This window comes from Eurosta solidaginis, chromosome 3 (genome assembly GCF_040869045.1).
Source record: "Eurosta solidaginis isolate ZX-2024a chromosome 3, ASM4086904v1, whole genome shotgun sequence".
In the NCBI taxonomy this organism is placed as follows: Eukaryota; Metazoa; Arthropoda; class Insecta; order Diptera; family Tephritidae; genus Eurosta; species Eurosta solidaginis.
The window spans coordinates 31,640,084-31,662,530 of record NC_090321.1 but is presented as its reverse complement, the minus strand read 5'-3'; the positions used below and the strand labels follow the sequence as shown (position 1 = coordinate 31,662,530).

The window sequence follows — 22,447 nt, the reverse complement described above, 5'->3', positions numbered from 1 at the left end:
ATCACGCCTTTTTTTGACTTATCTGTTGTGGCTATGTAGTCCTTTCCATCCATTTTAATATACCTGCAGTTTGATTGCTCATGGATTTTTTAATTTTCTCGAAGTATTGTGGTATTTCCTCTGCTTTCAAGAAAGCTAAGCATTTTAGCATTCTCACCTGCAAAGAAAAGTGTTCATCTTTTCCGTAAATCGAGGCAAGTTTTTCGCTTTGAACTTTCCGCCACAAAATCTGCCGAAAATGGAAAAAACAGCCTTTATTGCATTTGGAAAGAACGACTTCGTGGCTGAAATGATTGCTTTTTCGAAGTCAGAAATAATATAATCAGGGTTTAGGTGTATATTATTCTCGCAAGCTAGCTTAAGGATTTCGTAAAAACTTCCTCGTAACATTGTTTTTTTTGCTACTCATTAGGCAGTAAACGACAGGAACCACATTTCCGTTTAAATGGGCATGTATAGTAAATAGTTGTCTCAAAATTGTTGGTACAACTTTGAATGTCCCATCCACAAGTCATACCCTCCAATCCCCCAGAACCCCTAAGTTTTCTATTGTGCTAAAAGTTAAAATTCGCTCATTACCAAACTTTTTATCCGAGAGTAAAAAACGTTCCTCTTCCACGAGCTGGAGGTCTTCTGGAACGTTGATTTCATCCATAGTTGAAGGTTCCGTCAGTATGCTTGTTCTTACTCTTTTGATTTTTTGCAAGTTGCTCTGGGAACTCGGTAGGTATATCCTGCATTCTCTTTTACATCCAACTATAGATGCGTTTATTATTTGTGATGGTTTGCTCTTGCTAGTTTTGGCTTGTTGATTTAAATTAGCATTTGCTTTGTAAATTTCAGCTTCATATGCCAATGGATCGTGGACGTGTGCTTAAGCAGACTTTTTTACTATATGCACGTTTCCATCTAACACCGTGGTAACGCGAGCGTTACATTTAAATTAATTTTTCTTCTCGCACTTCCAGTAAAACAAATCTTTATACGACTTTTCTGAATGATATACATATCCGTTCAGAACAAGCTTACTCTTGCCCTTATTAGATGTAACAATTTCGACACTCATTCTTTTGGGCGTTGCAACAAACAAGAATCAACTAAATTGTTTCAAACAAAAAATTTAACTAAAACAATTAAAACAAAAAAAAGAAATACACATAGCCTTGAGTAACTTAAAAAAAAATAACAAACGCAAAGGTAACGTAGATTAAAGGAAAAGTAAAGCTCCATCATATTAAAAAAACCTCATTGTTTTTAAAAATTACTCATATGTGCCTCGTGTATACTTAAAAATGAAAAAAAAATAAGGTAACTTAGATTGAGAACTGAGTGAAGTGGAAGTAGTACATATTTTGAAAAAAGAAACATACACAATTATTTCCTGACACAAAATATTCATACTACCATTACAAAATGAATCTAAGATACTCAAAATCGAAACACATTAATTGATGCTTTATTCAGATCTTATAATAAAGCGCAACTGGGGCTTCTAAGCATTGAATTTTGTAGTTTTGCAGATTACGACCGACGTCGATATATAAAAACACCTATTTTGATATAAACGTTTCTTGAAAATTATTGGAAAAAATGGATTTGGCATGAAGTGCACCACAAGTATTCCACAAAACAGCAATGACATTTTTTCAGGAAATTGTTATAACTACGTATATATACATAATATGAATAATTGGAAAATTACCATAATTTTAAATGTATCTTGCAAATGTCCACTGAAAACTTGTCATCAATAACACTCCCCAAAGCCTTCGGGGAGCAACCTTATCGCTGCAACAACAACAGCAACAACAGGATTGCTATTGTTAAAGCTTTTTTTCTTTTCATATCATTTTATCTACGATCTCGTCCATAATTCGTTCCAAGGCATCTGTTTTGAGCAAATAAGTACTTACCTAAATTACTTAAGCACTGAGACTGATTTGAGACGAGGAACGTAGGAATTGAGTACTTACGCTTACATAGTTCATAAAAACGTTACACTCACGTGATGGTGGATAATTTTTTATATGTATTTTATTGAACTTGTATTTTTCTTATATCGCAAAATTTTACAACTTGCAGCGAAGTTTTTAACTAAAGTTTTAAAAAATAATTAAAAAAAAAAAGCTAAAATTACAGCTTTGTTTTCCGGGTATTAGAGAATCTGTTTTAAACCCGCAAGTTCTTATGAAAAATTATTTTATTTACGATAAAAAAAATTAAAACTGTTTTATGTTAAAATAACGCATTGCTGTAATTTGTAATCTAGAAAATATTTGCACGATTCCAAAAAATCTAAGTACAGTTTATGCGATCGATCCAACTATTTTTTGAAAAATTTGCGCAAGATATTTTTTTAATGGGATTTTAATAGCTACTTTAAAAGGCCTCTGAAGTACTAGCTGACAACTCTTGTCAACATTGTTTCAAGGTTTTGAAAATGTACTTAATTTTTGAAATGCATACAACAGAAAACATCAGTTACATATACTAAAATAAACAATACACAGTTTGCTTGAAAGCATAAAAAAACTATCTTTAACAGAAAATGATTTATAAGCAGTTTTAAATACAATTCTATAGGGTTGTTTAATTAAGTGAAAATTCAGTTTCAAAAAAAATGTAAAGTTTCTAATGCTTAATTGTTTTGATATTTTCCGGTTCTGCGCTCTTTTTTGTTTTAAATTGGGCTTCTAATACAAAACATTAGAGGATATTCAAATCAAAACTCAGTATTAAAACATAGGAGTAAGAAATCGTACTTGATTTTTTTTATATTTTACTGTAATGCTGGCTGGCAACGGCACAAAAAATGCTGCTGGTAACCATAGCAACGGGTGGTTGTGTCCGTATCGGGTGATTGTCGCTAAAGCGCCAAATACACGACACGAACATTTCCGCGAACATTCCCGTTATGTCATGTTTCTGCGACCTTTTCTGTCGTGTATGGTGGTGTTTGCCAGTTCGCGCAAATGTTCGCCAAAAATCAAAATATTTTAATTTTTGGCGAACATTTGCGCGAACTGTTCGTGCGTGTATGGCGAAATAGCTCATAATCGTAGGTATTTCTAAACGGAACAGACGTGCGCGGAAAAGTAAAATGGACAATAAAAAATTTATGAGTGAATTTATTGAAATGTATAAATCTTTGCCATCATTGTGGCAAGTAAAAAGCAAAGATTATTGTAATAGAATTAAAAAGAATAATAACTCTCTTTTTTACGCTTAATTGCCACAGCGAGCAATATTGCTGCAGCACAATTGTTGTCCGTATTCATCGCTGTCTGAAAGAGAACTAATGTTCGGCCAAAAGTTCGTATGGTGTAGGGCCAAAGCTGCGAACAAGATTGCGGAATGTTCGCGGAAATGTTCGTGTCGTGTATTTGGCGCTTTACCCGGCCACCCCACAAGCAGAAAGCATCAAGCCCATTTGTATTGAAAATTCGTAGCGTGCAAACGTAAACATGCCATCGGATGGCGATTTTTATTGCTTGTAAATTTTGCGAATTTTCATAAAAATTTTTGAACTTTTTTCTAAGAATTTTTTCGAGTATGCAGTTTTGTAGCTTATTCAATTTTAATATAATAAGATGCTTATCGTAAGCTACTAAGAAAATTACCTGATTTTTGGCAATTTTTTTCCATCCGACCTTTGCATTCGTAGGTTTCAATAAACCAAAACGTAAAATCGTTTTCTTCCGCGAACTTGCTCAGTTCACGTTCTCACAAAGCTAACACACTAATATATGTCAATCACGTTGGCCACGATCAAATTGACCAGCTGTCAAGCGAAAAAATCTAAAAATTTTGATTTTCATCAACGCGAAGCCAACAACAAGTACGTGTGAGCACGCTACCGCCGATCGTCCGTTGCTATGGTTACCAACAACATTTTGTATCCGTTGCCAGCCATCATAACTCATAAATAACGTCAAGATATTAAACAAGATTATCCTCTAAAACCAGTTAGATATTATAATTGTAATTATTTCATTTTAGTCTGAAAACCACTCTCTTTTATAGTGAGTACTTATTTGTTTATTAAAACAGCAAACTTTTGAGATACCAATGAAATCAGTTAAATTTGGAATATTTGCACTCATTACCATTGCTATCGAAAATTGTACCGGATATCTTATTCTGTAATGATGCCAAATTCGCCCACATTCGGATTTTGTGTACATCGTACAGCTTTTTTCGTAGATATAGTCAAATATCAACTGCAAGCAAATTACTTTGCCCCGAATAAACTTTTGAATCGCGCTGCAGAATAAGCTATTTCCACTTAGATATATGTACATACAGCCAAATACAGAAAAATTCAAATTTTACTGCAATCATCAGTTGCATTTATATGAAATTTCAAATATAATTGCAAAAATACAATCCAAAATATACTTCATAATACATAGCTAAAGTTTAGAATTTATATAATAACTCTTTATATTATAGCGAAATCAAATACACAGAAAGATTTTGAAACTGTGTGATTCATATGAAAATTGTTGATAAACTTGAAATCGAGCAGCAGGTACGGCAGAGGCAGAGCAACAACACGAGACTTAATAGTTGCCGAATCAGTTATGCAATTTCTTTGTTTGTTTTTTTTTTTTTTTTTTTTGTTATTAAATTTGCTTTTCATTACTACTCCACTAATTGAAAAAGTAGCGCGTATGTTGAATGCGAGCAACAAATAAACACGCCTCAAATTTTGTACATATATAATTTATGAGCATATGTATGTAGCATAAAAATATGTGTAATTGTAATTATTATTAAATATTAATATTTTTAATAAATGATACAGTTTTTATTTTTGAAGTGTCATTCGAAGCTAGCGTTTTTTTGTTTTGTTGTTTATATTTCGTTTCGTCTACACCTTTTCCAGTTTAAGTTCAGAAATTTACAATTCAAGTTCAGAAAATTGCAATTCAAGTTCAGAAAATTACAATTTAAGTTCAGAATTTCCAATTTAAATTCAAAAATTTACAATTCAAATTCAGAAATTTACAATTCAAGTTCAGAAATTCCAATTTAAATTAAGAAAACTACAATTCAAGTTCAGAAAAATACAATTTTAAGTTCAGAATTATCATTTCAAGTTCAGAAAATTACATTTCAAGTTCAGAAAATTACAGTTCGAATTCAGAAATTTATAAGTAGGGTGTTAATTTTCAAAAGTTATTTTAATTAATTAATTTTATACTTATATGTTACTTGCGGAAGTGTTGATGCTTCGTTGACCATGTTGCCAAAATGGTGGCTTGGGTATAGTGTACACCAAGTTTTCTTCAAGGTGTGTACATCCCGAAGCTTGAAAACAAATGGAGGACATTTCTCTCCAACAAGTGAATGATGACGCTACGGCCAAGAAAGTACTTCAGTCGAAACAGCAGTTTGGAAGCAGTGGAAGGGAGAGACCTCCACAGAGCTGCGAAGGTGGAGGAAGACTTGACCTCTCATGGTGCTCCCAATCGCCGTCAGTTACCGCGAAACAGGGAAAGCTGGCATGATTTGTTACGAAACTGCCAAAATCCAGATTAAGTGCCAATTCATGATCAATGATGATGTTGGCGGATAGGTTGAGATATTTTGACATTATGACACTAAGATATATGCAGACAGTACCTATACGTAACTTCCGGGAGTGTGGACGCTCCGTTCACTGTTTAAGTGGTCATATCTTCGTCATCACTGCTGTCATACTCAGCGCAGATCCATGGTTGCCACGCTAAGAATATATCTGGATGGCATTGCAATTGCTTCTTATGAGCGAGAGTTTTTTCTTCGCTATCTTGCAAAATTGATTTAAACGAGTTAAGATGTCCAATGCTTCCTTAACACATAGATACCATCTTACATACATTTATTTCCATTGGATGAAAAAAAAATACCCGACAAATTTTCTGAACTTGAATTGAAAATTCTGAACTTGAATTGTAATTTTCTGAACTTGAATTGCAATTTTCTGAATTTAAATTGTAATTTTCTGAACTTGAATTGGAAATTTCTGAACTTGAATTGAAAATTTCTGAATTTAAATTTGAATTTCTGAACTTGAATTGAAAATTCTGAACTTGAATTGTAAATTTCTGAACTTGAATTGTAAATTTCTGAATTTAAATTGGAAATTCTTAACTTGAATTGTAATTTTCTGAACTTGAATTGTAATTTCCTGGACTTAAACTGGAAAGGGTGTATATGAGCTCATTTGCTTAAAATACTATAAAATAAGTTTAAACGACGCGAAACAACCCATCATTTCGCTCGCAAGTTCCTAATACATGTTTTTTTTTACTAAAATAAATTTATACGCGCATTACTTTACCGCTACAAAAATTGTTTAATTTTTCAACCTCAACACTTTCGTAGTTGAAGCAAAAAGTTTATCTACTACACAAATCAAAACGTGCTGTGTCTTCATTAGCTTTACAACACACATTTATTAACCCACCCAAGCGCATAAATATTATTTTATGTAATTGGTTTTGTTTTTTTTTTTTTTTTTTAAATGAATTTACTGTTTAGATGTTTGAGATTTTGTAGTCGTTGTCTTAGTTGCTGCTGCCGTAGCTGAGGGATTAACAACTGTCTCCTCTGCTCCTGAGTCATCATCTTCATCTTCTTCTATAACTGCTGTTGGTGGTATTCCTTTTTGTTGCTCCTCTTCCTCATCATCATCGTCAATTATTTCGGTTATGGTCAGTTTTTGTGGCTCATGTGGCTGTTGATGTTGTTTGGTATGTTTAGAGCGATGATTACGACGTGCAGCCGAGGACTTATAAGGATGAGGATGGACACTGTAACAATTCGACAGTAAGCAAAAAATTGAAGTTGGTTAATTTAAGTTTAAACTTTAAAGTTGTATTAAAAAGACTAACATAAAAGAATTTATTGTATAAAAAAATTAGAAAAAAGTTTTAAACTAAAAGTTATACAGAGAATGCTGCAAAATAAAATATTAACGCAATGAATGGCATGCAAGTGATGGGTGATGGATACGGCAGGCGGGTGTGCGATGCGTTGCAGACAAATGGCATCATTGAATAGAAAAATAAGTATGAAATTTACGTCAAGTCACAAATTTGAAATGAATAGAAAACGACCGCACATCGACTCCCTTTCGTCGCCGGCAATAAAACTAACTAACGAAAGTTTATTCTGTTATGGTTTTTTTAAGTAATAAATCGAATATTATTTATGAACGATTGCACTTCCATTCTTTCTCGGCTGCGGCAATAAACGTTTGGTACGCTTTCCGTTCGGCCTTTACTGCAACTTCAAAACTTTAACCGAACAATTTTAACATCTTTTCAATACTGTCATCGCAACTTTGATTTGTACTCGAACATCCGAATTACGATCAGGTCTGTTATGGCTTTCATAGACAATTTCGAATGGCGTTTTTAAGGGGTTGATAAGCGCAATTCATAGCTTTCGCAGCTTAATTTTCAACCTCACATACGCGAGGCGCATCTTGTTACAAATATGAATATTTAGCATGCGAGGCTCTGGCAACCGCAATTTCCTCATGCAACTAGGAGGTGCGGGCGGAATGGCCTAGAAGGGTCAATGTGGTCATATCCTTCCCGAGATGATCGGGATAGTACCGTAATGGTGATTGTGACCGGAACGTACCAGATCTATATCCGCCAAAGCACCAAAAATTACAATTCAAGTTCAGAAAATTGCATTTCAAGTTCAGAAAATTACAATTCAAATTCAGAAAATTATAAGTAGGGTGTTATTTTTTTAAATTTATTCCAGTTCATACTACGTAATGTAATACTTATATGTTATTTGCGGAAGTGGTGATGCTTCGCTGACAATAGTGGCTTGGATATACTGTACCCAAAGTTTCCTCCAAGCCGTGTACATCCCCAGCTAAGAAATTAAACGGAGGATAACTCTTTGAAACAAGGGCATGAACTGTACTTATACGTTACTTGCGGGATTGTGGACGCTCCGTTGATTTCGTCATCACTGCTGTCATATTCAATGCAGATCAATGCTTGTGACCTTTAGAATATAGCTGGATGTCCTTGTAACTGACCTCTTATGAGAGGAGGAGAGTAAAGAGAGGAAAGGGTTTTTTTCTTAGTTATCTCCTTCAAGTGAGCAAAACTGATTAAAGTGAGTTAAGGAATCCAATGCTTCCTTAACAGACAGTAGGCCTTCATATCCTTGTATCAAATTATTAATGCTAACATTTACCATCTTACATACTTTAATTTACATTGCGTGAATGAAAAAGTTCCTGACAAACTTTCTGAGCTTGAATTGTAATTTTCTGAACTTGAATCGTAATTTTCTGAACTTGAAATGAAATTTTCTGAATTTGAATTTTAATTTTCTGAACTTGAATCGTAATTTTCTGAACTTGAAATGCAATTTTCTGAACTTGAATTGTAATTTTCTGAACTTGAATTGTATTTTTCTGAATTTAAATTGGAATTTCTGAACTTTAATTGGAATTTTCTGAACTTGAATTGGAAACTCTGAACTTGAATTGTAATTTTCTGAACTTGAAATGAAAATTCTGAACTTGAATTGTAATTTTCTGAACTTGAATTGTATTTTTCTGAATTTAAATTGAAATTTCGGAACTTTAATTGGAATTTTCTGAACTTGAATTGGAAACTCTGAACTTGAATTGTAAATTTCTGAAATTGAATTGTAAATTTCTGAATTTAAATTGGAAATTCTGAACTTGAATTTTAATTTTATGAACTTGAATTGTAATTTTAAGAACTTGAATTATAATTTTCCGAACTTAAACTGGAAAAGGTGTAGTCGATTTTCAATTAATAAAAAAGTTGCTACTCCACTAAACATCTATTTGAATAATCGACTATAAACAAAAGTCCCAATTTGAAACCACATTGTTTTTATTGTTCTAATAAATATTTTTTGCAAAGGCTGGAAAAATTTTAAAATTTCTTAAAAGCTCTATGAAAATTGAAAATTTTTTAATTATTAAACCGTTTTGTTGTCCGATACGTTTTGGTTTAATAACGTTAAGACTGCCAGTATGCCCATTGATTTTTGACCATTTTTATTTAAGAAGGGTACTTCGAGGCTTTCCTCCATACAAAACGTGTAAGATTTTATTTTTTAAATTAAATAGACCACATAACTGTTAATTCAAAAAGTTTGCTAAAATCCTAAATAAAAATTTGAAAATTTCATGAATATTTTTTAAATATTCTTATTTCTTCGAAAATGTTTTCGAAATTAGTTTACGTTTTACAATTCTTTACGATTTGTAACAAAAATAAAAAAAGGAAATTACCAATAAGGTTTGAAACTATTTTTGCAGCCAATTTTAACACCGAGTTGTAGATTAAATTCGATTGTTCAAGCATAGTCGAATTGAAAACTAAAATTATCGGTTGAAGAAAATCTGGGGCCAAAATGGTTGTTGTTGTTGTTGTTGTAGCGATTAGGTTACTCCCCGAAGGCTTTGGGGAGTGTTATCGATGTGATGGTCCTTTGTCGGATACAGATCCGATACGCTCCGGTAACACAGCACCATTAAGGTGCTGGTCCGACCATCTCGGGAACGATTTATATGGCCACATTGAACCTTCAGGCCATCCCTCCCTCCCCACCCCCAAGTTCCATGAGGAGCTTGGGGTCGCCAGAATCTCGTCTGTTAGTGAAACGGGATTCGCCGCTCGAAGGTGAGGTTGACAATTGGGTTGGAGAAGCTATATATTGCGCTACACAACCCCTTGAATCCCGGCCAAATCGTAACATCCGTGATCGTATAACTCGTCACGTAACAATATGATTTTCGGATTATGACATACGTGAACGTACTACTTCGATCGTAATTTTGGATCGCAACATACGTGACGAGTGACTGAACATCCACGTTCCGTTCCACTTTCATTCGAACACAAACTGGCGATCGTATACACACAAATTTCAATGAAAATGTAAGAAAATTGTTAAAATAGATGACCATATAATAACAAATTGCAAACTCTTATTATTAACAAAGGTCGAAATTAAACAAGCTTAATCCAAGCCAAAAGGAAATATTGGCGGAATTCATGGCAAGACACCCGCTTTGGCTTGCTTCAAATTTAACTTCTCCAGAAAGTAACTAAAAGCTTCTTAAGTTAAGCGCAATCTCTTCAAGAAACAGCAATAATTTTTTGTGACAAAGATATAATACATAAATGACATGCTTGCGCTTTGTTCGATAAGTCCAAAGGGTTATCCGCCTTTGAACTATCTTTTCATCGCCTTCGCTATTACTGGAGCTCAAACAAAACAATACAATTTGATCCATCGCAGTTATTTACTTTATTTTTTATATTTTGTCAACCAATTTGACAATTCAAAATCTATTGTGAGCTAAAAATACTATCCAACCTAATTTAGATCTTAGAATTTATTGTGAATTGAAAATAAATTACGTTCCGTTTGCCAACGAATGTTATAATCCCATTTTGTTTATACATTTGCCGTATCACGTAATTTTCTTTCGTATGGTTGCCGATCCGTGGTCGTATGTTACGATTAGAGCCCTGAACTGCTGAACGACGATTTTAGGAAAATTTTTCGATAAAAATTCGAAAATCGGAGCATGGCTATATAGTTTTGCTGTTATATTTTCCTTGTGGGTTTCGTTTTAATAATAGTAAAAGAGAAATAAACTAGATTATTCGCACCAAAGTTTCTGACGTATAATGTTTGTATAGTCCAAATTCCCGAATTTTCGACGTCACTTGCTGTCTTTTCAGTTTTTGCATCGTTATGGTGAAAATTTTCAAAGATTAGATGTCTTCCCCCTAAGAAATCGATGTTTAGTCGTTTTAAATTGAAGTGGTTATACGAAAGAAATTTCATTGATTGACATACAAGAAAAAAATTAAGATTATGATAAGACCTTTGTATTAAAATTATAAAAACTAAAAAGTTAAATTAAAAATAAGTATGAAAATTTTTACAAAAGACCTTGAATTCTCGAAAATAGCCAGTGTTCTTTACGGCAGATTCAAACAAAATATGTCTGGCTACATATTTGTTCAAAGATATAAAATAAACTTTTCTAAATTCATTGCACACAAGATAAGAGAGTTTCGAGTACAGAGTCCCTATTACCGAGGTAAAAGTAAAAATCACAATGAAAACACGTCAAGGTCATCATAGTCGAGCATGGAAATGATATATCACAGATATGATCAAGCCATCTGAGTAACCAAATAGTTGTCATTATTTTGAAGCAAAACATTTTCTCCCCTGTGATGACTTTCCGTCCCACACTAACCCCGCGGCAATTAGATTATAAGTACTAACCTAACATTTGCTTCAGCAGCAATCGCGCTATGGATACCAGAGTGTCTTAGATAACATAACTTCATTCCTGCTTCAAGCCCAACAACTGCAGAACAACAAGAAGAACAAAATTTTTGGTCCAAGCTTGCCGAATCGAAAGAGCAGATCTAAAAGTCTCTCGTCACAAGCTCAATCAATTTTTTTTGATCAGTTTTGAATCGAAAATCTATGGTAATTTTTGTATGCAACCCATACGACAATCATTACCACGATATACAATAAAAACTTCACCAACAAAAAAGAAATATTGCACAATTCGTCCATATAGCAACAAGCAATTACGAATAATCAACCAATGCTAACTTTCGAGGAAAATTTACTATTTCGATGTAATTGATACGCATATTTTCCAAACTACTTCCGATACTGTATACTCCTTGTTTCTTTAAATGCATAAACTCATCGATTTCTGGATCCGCGCTTTCTATGGCTAAAGCATTTGTTCAATTCAATTGCTACAAATAAAAATAGACTACACGCAGTTTCTTTCAGCAGACATATATTTACGGCTTTATATTTGATTACAACTTTCTGATAACTAAATTCTTACACATAAAACTGTAATTCCATTAGATAATTAATATAGTAAATTCAGTAGATGAAGAGACGACTGTTAGAATCAAAATTATCAAAACCACGAAGTTGGAAAATTCATATTTTCCTTACAAAGCAAATCGAGTATATTGATTTCATGCTCATTTTTGTTGATGGTTGTACTGGAATGAAATTCTACCAATAACAACTTTTAAAACGCATCCACAATCGTTCGACTGATATTAAATTACTGTTTTATATTTGTTGCTAATGTTTTTGAAACAGCTGTACCATTCTTTTCCGCTGTTTAATTTAGTCCATATCAATTATTGACATTTGTTTTCTGTTTCGTTCGCCAATACTTTCAATATTCTTAAATTATTAGTTCTGCCTTGATCTCGACTTGCTGCAATCGCTTATGTTTGTGTTATTGTTGTTTATTATGGGTTTACTATGATGTGTATATATGTAGTTGGACGGTAAAAACGTGGATTATATAAACGACGACGTCTGTTGAGTGAAGAATTATTTTGAAATTTTAATAAATGGACGACTTAAAAATAACCAAAATCACAATGTGAGATATTTTCTTTAAACAAGTCTAGAATACATCACATGTTTCCTGTTTCGATTCTTATAAATTTTTTAATTCTTTTTATCTTCCAAATTTTATTATAATTTTGTTTCAACGATTTTATATTATTAGTTTAATTGAACTTCTTTTATTTTCTTTTGCTTGATTTAAGTTTTTTTATCATTTTTCTTTTAAATTTTTTTCCTTTTTTAAATTCTTTTTACTTTTTTTTGTATTTTTTAATTTTTATACTCAGTTGAGCAGAGCTCACAGAGTATATTAAGTTTGATTGGATAACGGTTGGTTGTACATATATAAAGGAATCGAGATAGATATAGACTTCCATATATCAAAATAATCAGGATCGAAAAAAAATTTGATTGAGCCATGTCCGTCCGTCCGTCCGTCCGTCCGTCCGTTAACACGATAACTTGAGTAAATTTTGAGCTATCTTGATGAAATTTGGTATGTAGATTCCTGGGCACTCATCTCAGATCGCTATTTAAAATGAACGATATCGGACTATAACCACGCCCACTTTTTCGATATAGAAAATTTCGAAAAACCGAAAAAATGCGATAATTCATTGCCAAAGGCAATTAAAGCGATGAAACTTGGCAGATGGGTTGACGTTATGACGCAGAATAGAAAATTAGTAAGATTTTGGACAATGGGCGTGGCACCGCCCACTTTTACAAGAAGGTAATTTAAAAGTTTTGCAAGCTGTAATTTGGCAGTCGTTGAAGATATCATGATGAAATTTGGCAGGAACGCTGCTACTATTACTATATATGTGCTAAATAAAAATTAGCAAAATTGGATGAAGAACACGCCCACTTTTTAAAAAAAAAAATTTTTTAATTCAAATTTTAACTAAAAATTGTTTTTGTTTTTATCGGCCTATTGATAAATCATTCAAGGTTCGAATCGAGCTCAAGGCCAGAACAATAATTTTTTTCTAACGATAGTTATTGTTATTTTTTAATTTTTCTAAATTTGAAAAATTGAATTTTGTTTTTGGAATAGTAAGTAGAAAATTTTTCAGACAACCTGCCATAGCTGCGCAGATAGATCCATTTCGAAGGGTGCTAAGCCTTCATCATCAGTACGCTTTAGGCATGCTGCGTTAACCATTTAGCCATACAGCGGTGGTTTGTTTGACTGGCAAATTTGCTACTTCTATTCCTTTTTACCAACTATATTTATTCAGTGTTGCGCCATCTGGTGCAAAGCACTGATAATGCTGGATTTTTGTTTATTGTCAATTACTTTGTTTGACATTCCCAAGTGCTCATGGTTTATTAACAATTGTTTTTGTTTTTATCGGCCTATTGATAAATCATTCAAGGTTCGAATCGAGCTCAAGGCCAGAACAATAATTTTTTTCTAACGATAGTTATTGTTATTTTTTAATTTTTCTAAATTTGAAAAATTGAATTTTGTTTTTGGAATAGTAAGTAGAAAATTTTTCAGACAACCTGCCATAGCTGCGCAGATAGATCCATTTCGAAGGGTGCTAAGCCTTCATCATCAGTACGCTTTAGGCATGCTGCGTTAACCATTTAGCCATACAGCGGTGGTTTGTTTGACTGGCAAATTTGCTACTTCTATTCCTTTTTACCAACTATATTTATTCAGTGTTGCGCCATCTGGTGCAAAGCACTGATAATGCTGGATTTTTGTTTATTGTCAATTACTTTGTTTGACATTCCCAAGTGCTCATGGTTTATTAACAATTGTTTTTGTTTTTATCGGCCTATTGATAAATCATTCAAGGTTCGAATCGAGCTCAAGGCCAGAACAATAATTTTTTTCTAACGATAGTTATTGTTATTTTTTAATTTTTCTAAATTTGAAAAATTTAATTTTGTTTTTGGAATAGTAAGTAGAAAATTTTTCAGACAACCTGCCATAGCTGCGCAGATAGATCCATTTCGAAGGGTGCTAAGCCTTCATCATCAGTACGCTTTAGGCATGCTGCGTTAACCATTTAGCCATACAGCGGTGGTTTGTTTGACTGGCAAATTTGCTACTTCTATTCCTTTTTACCAACTATATTTATTCAGTGTTGCGCCATCTGGTGCAAAGCACTGATAATGCTGGATTTTTGTTTATTGTCAATTACTTTGTTTGACATTCCCAAGTGCTCATGGTTTATTAACAATTGTTTTTGTTTTTATCGGCCTATTGATAAATCATTCAAGGTTCGAATCGAGCTCAAGGCCAGAACAATAATTTTTTTCTAACGATAGTTATTGTTATTTTTTAATTTTTCTAAATTTGAAAAATTGAATTTTGTTTTTGGAATAGTAAGTAGAAAATTTTTCAGACAACCTGCCATAGCTGCGCAGATAGATCCATTTCGAAGGGTGCTAAGCCTTCATCATCAGTACGCTTTAGGCATGCTGCGTTAACCATTTAGCCATACAGCGGTGGTTTGTTTGACTGGCAAATTTGCTACTTCTATTCCTTTTTACCAACTATATTTATTCAGTGTTGCGCCATCTGGTGCAAAGCACTGATAATGCTGGATTTTTGTTTATTGTCAATTACTTTGTTTGACATTCCCAAGTGCTCATGGTTTATTAACAATTGTTTTTGTTTTTATCGGCCTATTGATAAATCATTCAAGGTTCGAATCGAGCTCAAGGCCAGAACAATAATTTTTTTCTAACGATAGTTATTGTTATTTTTTAATTTTTCTAAATTTGAAAAATTGAATTTTGTTTTTGGAATAGTAAGTAGAAAATTTTTCAGACAACCTGCCATAGCTGCGCAGATAGATCCATTTCGAAGGGTGCTAAGCCTTCATCATCAGTACGCTTTAGGCATGCTGCGTTAACCATTTAGCCATACAGCGGTGGTTTGTTTGACTGGCAAATTTGCTACTTCTATTCCTTTTTACCAACTATATTTATTCAGTGTTGCGCCATCTGGTGCAAAGCACTGATAATGCTGGATTTTTGTTTATTGTCAATTACTTTGTTTGACATTCCCAAGTGCTCATGGTTTATTAACAATTGTTTTTGTTTTTATCGGCCTATTGATAAATCAATCAGGCTTAGCACCCTTCGAAATGGATCTATCTGCGCAGCTATGGCAGGTTGTCTGAAAAATTTTCTACTTACTATTCCAAAAACAAAATTCAATTTTTCAAATTTAGAAAAATTAAAAAATAACAATAACTATCGTTAGAAAAAAATTATTGTTCTGGCCTTGAGCTCGATTCGAACCTTGAATGATTTAACTAAAAATTTAATATCTTTACTGTATATAAGTAAATTAAGTCAAAATTCAACTCCTGTAATGATATGATGCAACAAAATACAAAAATAAAAGAAAATTTCAAAATGGGCGTGGCTCCGCCCATTTTCATTTAGTTTGTCTAGAATACTTTTAATGCGATAAGTCGAACAAAAATTTACCAATCCTTCTCAAATTTGGTAGGTACATAGATTCTATGACGGTAACTGTTCTCTGTGAAAATGGCCGAAATCGGTGGAAGCCACGCCCAGTTTTTATACACAGTCCACCGTCTGTCCTTCCGCTCGGCTGTTAACACAATAACTTGAGCAAAAACCGATATATCTTTACTAAACTTAGCCCACCTACTTATCTGAACTCAGTTTATCTCGGTATAAAAAATAGCCGAAATCCGACCATAACCACGCCCACTTTATCGATATCGAAAATTACGAAAAATGAAAAAAATGCCATAATTCTATACCAAATACGAAAAAAGGGATGAAACATGGTAACTGGATTGGTTTATTGACGCAAAATATAACTTTGGAAAAAATTTTGTAAAATGGGTGTGACACCTACCATATTAAGTAGAAGAAAATGAAAAAGTTCTACAAGGCAAAATCAACAGCCCTTGGAATCTTGGCAGGAATACTGTTAGTGGTATTGCATATATAAATAAATTAGCAGTACCCGACAGATGATTTTCTGGATCACCTGGTCCACATTTTGGTCGATATCGCGAGAACACCTTCACATATACATCTAAGGGCCACTCGCTTTTAAAACCCTCATTAATACCTTTAATTTGATATCCATATCGTACAAACACATTCTAGAGTCACCCCTGGCCCACCCTAATGGCGATATCTCGAAAAGGCGTCCACCTATAGACCTAATGCCCACTCCCTCTTAAAATGCTCAGTAACACCTTTCGTTTGATACCCATATCGTACAAACATTCTAGAGTCACCTCTGGCCCACCCTAATGGCGATATCTCGAAAAGGCGTCCACCTATAGACCTAATGTCCACTCCCTCTTAAAATGCTCAGAAACACCTTTCGTTTGATACCCATATCGTACAAACATTCTAGAGTCACCCCTGGCCCACCCTATTGGCGATGTCTCGAAAAGGCCACCTATAGACCTAAAGCCCACTCCCTCTTAAAATGCTCAGTAACACATTTCGTTTGATACCCATATCGTACAAACATTCTAGAGTCCCCCTGGCCCACCCTAATGGCGATATCTCGAAAAGGCGTCCACCTATAGACCTAATGCCCACTCCCTCTTAAAATGCTCAGTCACACCTTTCGTTTGATACCCATATCGTACAAACATTCTAGAGTCACCCTTGGTCCACCTTTATGGCGATATCTCGAAAAGGCGTCCACCTATAGACCTAATGCCCACTCCCTCTTAAAATGCTCAGTAACACCTTTCGTTTGATACCCATATCGTACAAACATTCTAGAGTCACCCTTGGTCCACCTTTATGGCGATATCTCGAAAAGGCGTCCACATATAGAACTAAGGATTACTCCCTTTTAAAATACTCATTACCACCTTTCATTTGATACCCATATCGTACAAACACATTCTAGAGTCACCCCTGGCCCACCCTAATGGCGATATCTCGAAAAGGCGTCCACCTATAGACCTAATGCCCACTCCCTCTTAAAATGCTTAGTAACACCTTTCGTTTGATACCCATATCGCACAAACATTATAGAGTCACCCCTGGCCCACACTAATGGCGATATCTCGAAAAGACGTCCACCTATAGACCTAATGCCCACTCCCTCTTAAAATGCTCAGTAACACCTTTCGTTTGATACCCATATCGTACAAACACATTCTAGAGTCACCCTTGGTCCACCTTTATGGCGATATATCGAAAAGGCGTCCACCTATAGAACTAAGGATTACTCCCTTTTAAGATACTCATTACCATCTTTCATTTGATACCCATATCATACAAACACATTCTAGAGTCACCCCTGGCCCACCCTAATGGCGACATTTCGAAAAGGCGTCCACCTATAGACCTATTGCCCACTCCCTCTTAAAATGCTCAGTAACACTTTTCGTTTTATACCCATATCGTACAAACATTCTAGAGTCACCCCTGGCCCACCCTAATGACGATATCTCGAAAAGGCGTCCACTTATAGACCTAATGCCCACTCCCTCTTAAAATGTTCAGTAACACCTTTCGTTTGATACCCATATCGTACAAACATTCTAGAGTCACCCTTGATCCACCTTTATGGCGATATATCGAAAAGGCGTCCACCTATAGAACTAAGGATTACTCCCTTTTAAGATACTCATTACCATCTTTCATTTGATACCCATATCATACAAACACATTCTAGAGTCACCCCTGGCCCACCCTAATGGCGACATTTCGAAAATGCGTCCACCTATAGACCTATTGCCCACTCCCTCTTAAAATGCTCAGTAACACTTTTCGTTTTATACCCATATCGTACAAACATTCTAGAGTCACCCCTGGCCCACCCTAATGGCAATATCTCGAAAAGGCGTCCACCTATAGACCCAATGCCCACTCCCTCTTAAAATGCTCAGTAACACCTTTCATTTGATTCCCATATCGTACAAACACATTCTAGAGACACCCCTGGTCCACCTTTATGGCGATATCTCGAAACGGCGGCCACCTATGGACTAAGGATCACTCCTTTTCAAAATACTCATTAACAGCTTTCCTTTGATACCCATATCGTACAAACATATTCTAGAGTCACCCCTGGTCCACCTTTATGGCGATTTCTCGAAAAGGCGTTCACCTATAGAACTAAAGCCCATTCCCTTTTAAAATACTCATTACCACCTTTCATTTGATACCCATATCCTACAAACACATTCTAGAGTCACCCCTGGTCCACCTTAATGGCGATATCTCGAAAGGGCGTCCACCGATAGACCTAAGGCCCACTCCCTCTTAAAATGCTCAGTAACACCTTTCATTTGATACCCATATCGTACAAACAAATTCTAGAGTCAGCCCTGGTCCACCTTTATGGCGATATTCCTAAATGGCGTCCATCCATAGAACTATGGCCTACTCTCTCTTAAAATACTCTTTAATACCTTCCATTTGATACACATGTCATACAACCACATTCCAAGGTTACCCTAGGTTCATTTTCCTACATGGTGATTTTCCTTATTTTGTCTCCATAGCTCTCAACTGAGTATGTAATGTTCGGTTACACCCGAACTTAGCCTTCCTTACTTGTTAATTTTGTTTTTATATTTTTTTTTACTTTTTTTACTTATTTTTTTTTTTTTAGTTTTTTACTTATTTTTTTTAGTTTTTTTTCTTATTTATTTTTTTAGTTATTTTTTTTACTTATTTATTTTTTTTTTTAGTTTTTTTTACTTATTTATTTTTTAGTTATTTCTTTATTTATTTATTTTTTCTTAATTTATTTTTTATACTTTTTTTATACCATTTTTATTTACTTTTGTTGTTCTCTTATTTACTGTCCAAATCAATTTTAATTTTGTTGTAAACCAGTTTTTTCTTATTTATTGGCTTTTTTAAAATTTGTATTAGCTTTTATTTTTCATGTACGCCTGATGACTTCAGAACGAAATACCGACCGATTAAAAACTATAAAATCATCATAAAACTTGGTTTTATTTAATTTTTTTTTTTATTTAATATTTTGTTTTTAATTTTTGGTTTCTGATTTCGAACTGTTTTTAATTTTCTTATTTCTTAGCTTAATTTTATATATGTTTCTCCTAAATATGTTTTTATTTTTTTTATAAATTTTTTTCATATTTCCTTATTTATTTTTTATTGTCTTATTTGTTATTTTAAAGTTAATTTGATTTAAGTGTTTTACTTAATCATTTTTGTTTTTTAAATTACCATATTTATTTTTTTCTCTTTTCATATTATTTTTATTCATGAATTTTCTTTTTTCATATATATTTATTTTTTATTTATTTCTTTTTTCTTTATTTATTTATTATTGTTTTTCTTTATTTATTTATTTTATTTTCTCTTATTTATTAATTATTTATTTTCTTTAGTTATTTATTTTGTATATTATATTTCAATTTTTAATTTCTTGTTCATTCATTTTCCTTAGGATTTTTTTCTTTTTGTCCTATTGTTTGAATTTTTTTTTTTTTTTTTTGTTATTTATTTTCTTTTTTGGTCGTCAGTATAAACTGTTATTTTATATTTTTGAGCTCACGGCCGGATAAAATAAAACACTTTTAATTTTGTCTTGAAAGCGCATTTGAAGATTCAGTCCTGATGATGAATTCAGAGTGAAGTCGAAATATTGACGAATAATTAAAATAAAACAAATTAAACTAAAAATTAAGTGTTTTATTTTTTGCTTTTGTTATTTTATTGTTTTTCTTTACTTAGTTTTTTTATTTTCTTTTATTTATTTATTATTTATTTTGTATATTATATTTAAATTTTTAGTTTCTTGTTCATTCATTTTTGTTTTTTTTTTTTTAGGTTTTTTTCTATCTTATTACTTTAACATTTTTTTGTTGTTATTTTTGGTTTATTATTTACTTTATTTCGATTTATTTAAGTTGTGACCTTCTTTTAGTTATGTCCTTTTTATATATCGATAGCTTAAGGCTCTAACAAGGGCTAAATAATAAAATAAAATAATTATTTTAGATATATTGTAGGCAAAGTATGCGAAAACGGTCGAAAGGAACCATCCAATCTTGAAATTCCTCAAAACGAAACTTTTGCACAAAAGTAATTGGTTTAATACTACGCGAGATATTATAATAGTTCAATCTATATTTGTTTTTCGAATTCGTTGACGTGGTTTAAACTGTAAACGAGAAAAGCAATTACTAAATCTAGTAGTAAAGTAAATTTGTGTAGTCGAGGTTATAATCGTTTTTATACTCAGTTGAGCAGAGCTCACAGAGTATATTAAGTTTGATTGGATAACGGTTGGTTGTACATATATAAAGGAATCGAGATAGATATAGACTTCCATATATCAAAATATTCAGGATCCAGAAAAAATTTGATTGAGCCATGTCCGTCCGTCCGTCCGTCCGTCCGTCCGTTAACACGATAACTTGAGTAAATTTTGAGGTATCTTGATGAAATTTGGTATGTAGGTTCCTGAGCACTCATCTCAGATCGCTATTTAAAATGAACGATATCGGACTATAACCACGCCCACTTTTTCGATATCGAAAATTTTGAAAAACCGAAAAAATGCGATAATTCATTGCCAAAGGCGGTTAAAGCGATGAAACTTGGTAGATGGGTTGACGTTATGACGCAAAATAGAAAATTAGTAAGATTTTGGACAATGGGCGTGGCACCGCCCACTTTTACAAGAAGGTAGTTTAAAAGTTTTGCAAGCTGTAATTTGGCAGTCGTTGAAGATATCATGATGAAATTTGGCAGGAACGTTACTACTATTACTATATATGTGCTAAATAAAAATTAGCAAAATTGGATGAAGAACACGCCCACTTTTTAAAAAAAAAATTTTTTTAATTCAAATTTTAACAAAAAATTTAATATCTTTACTGTATATAAGTAAATTAAGTCAAAATTCAACTCCAGTAATGATATGATGCAACAAAATACAAAAATAAAAGAAAATTTCAAAATGGGCGTGGCTCCGCCCATTTTCATTTAGTGTGTCTAGAATACTTTTAATGCCATAAGTCGAACAAAAATTTACCAATCCTTTTGAAATTTGGTAGGAGCATAGATTCTATGACGTTAACTGTTCTCTGTGAAAATGGGCGAAATCGGTGGAAGCCACGCCCAGTTTTTATACACAGTCCACCGTCTGTCCTTCCGCTCGGCCGTTAACACAATAACTTGAGCAAAAACCGATATATCTTTACTAAACTTAGCCCACGTACTTATTTGAACTCACTTTATCTTGGTATAAAAAATGGCCGAAATCCGACCATAACCACGCCCACTTTATCGATATCGAAAATTACGAAAAATTAAAAAAATGCCATAATTCTATACCAAATACGAAAAAAGGGATGAAACATGGTAACTGGATTGGTTTATTGACGCAAAATATAACTTTGGAAAAAGCTTTGTAAAATGGGTGTGACACCTACCATATTAAGTAGAAGAAAATGAAAAAGTTCTACAAGGCGAAATCAACAGCCCTTGGAGTCTTGGCAGGAATACTGTTAGTGTTATTGAATATATAAATAAATTAGCAGTACCCGGCAGATGATTTTCTGGATCACCTGATCCACATTTGGTCGATATCGCGAGAACGCCTTCACATATACATCTAAGGGCCACTCGCTTTTAAAACCCTCATTAATACCTTTAATTTGTTATCCATATCGTACAAACACATTCTAGAGTCAACCCTGGCCCACCCTAATGGCGATATCTCGAAAAGGCGTGTACCTATAGACCTAATGCCCACTCCCTCTTAAAATGCTCAGTAACACCTTTCGTTTGATACCCATATCGTAAAAACATTCTAGAGTCAACCCTGGCCCACCCTAATGGCGATATCTCGAAAAGGCGTCCACCTATAGACCTAATGTCCACTCCCTCTTAAAATGCTCAGTAACACCTTTCCTTTGATACCCATATCGTACAAACATTCTAGAGTCACCCCTGGCCCACCCTAATGGCGATATCTCGAAAAGGCGTCCACCTATAGACCTAATGCCCACTCCCTCTTAAAATGCTCAGTAACACCTTTCGTTTGATACCCATA

At 33.6% G+C, this 22,447-nt stretch overlaps 1 protein-coding gene across 3 annotated transcripts in view; it reads right to left on the bottom strand.

Annotated features, from left to right (window-relative positions):
* Positions 1–2,016: 2,016 nt before the first annotated feature.
* The window catches only part of Mlf (myeloid leukemia factor), a 42,278-nt gene continuing 21,847 nt past the window's right edge, over positions 2,017–22,447 (bottom strand). For 2 of the 3 annotated variants that reach the window (XM_067771339.1, XM_067771338.1), the window contains exon 5: positions 2,017–6,800. In XM_067771339.1, the coding sequence (XP_067627440.1) occupies positions 6,518–6,800 (283 nt within the window). In that variant the 3' untranslated portion in view covers positions 2,017–6,517. Of the gene's footprint in view, positions 6,801–11,831; positions 12,394–22,447 lie in introns of those variants that run through there. The other variant, XM_067771340.1, reaches the window with a different exon arrangement.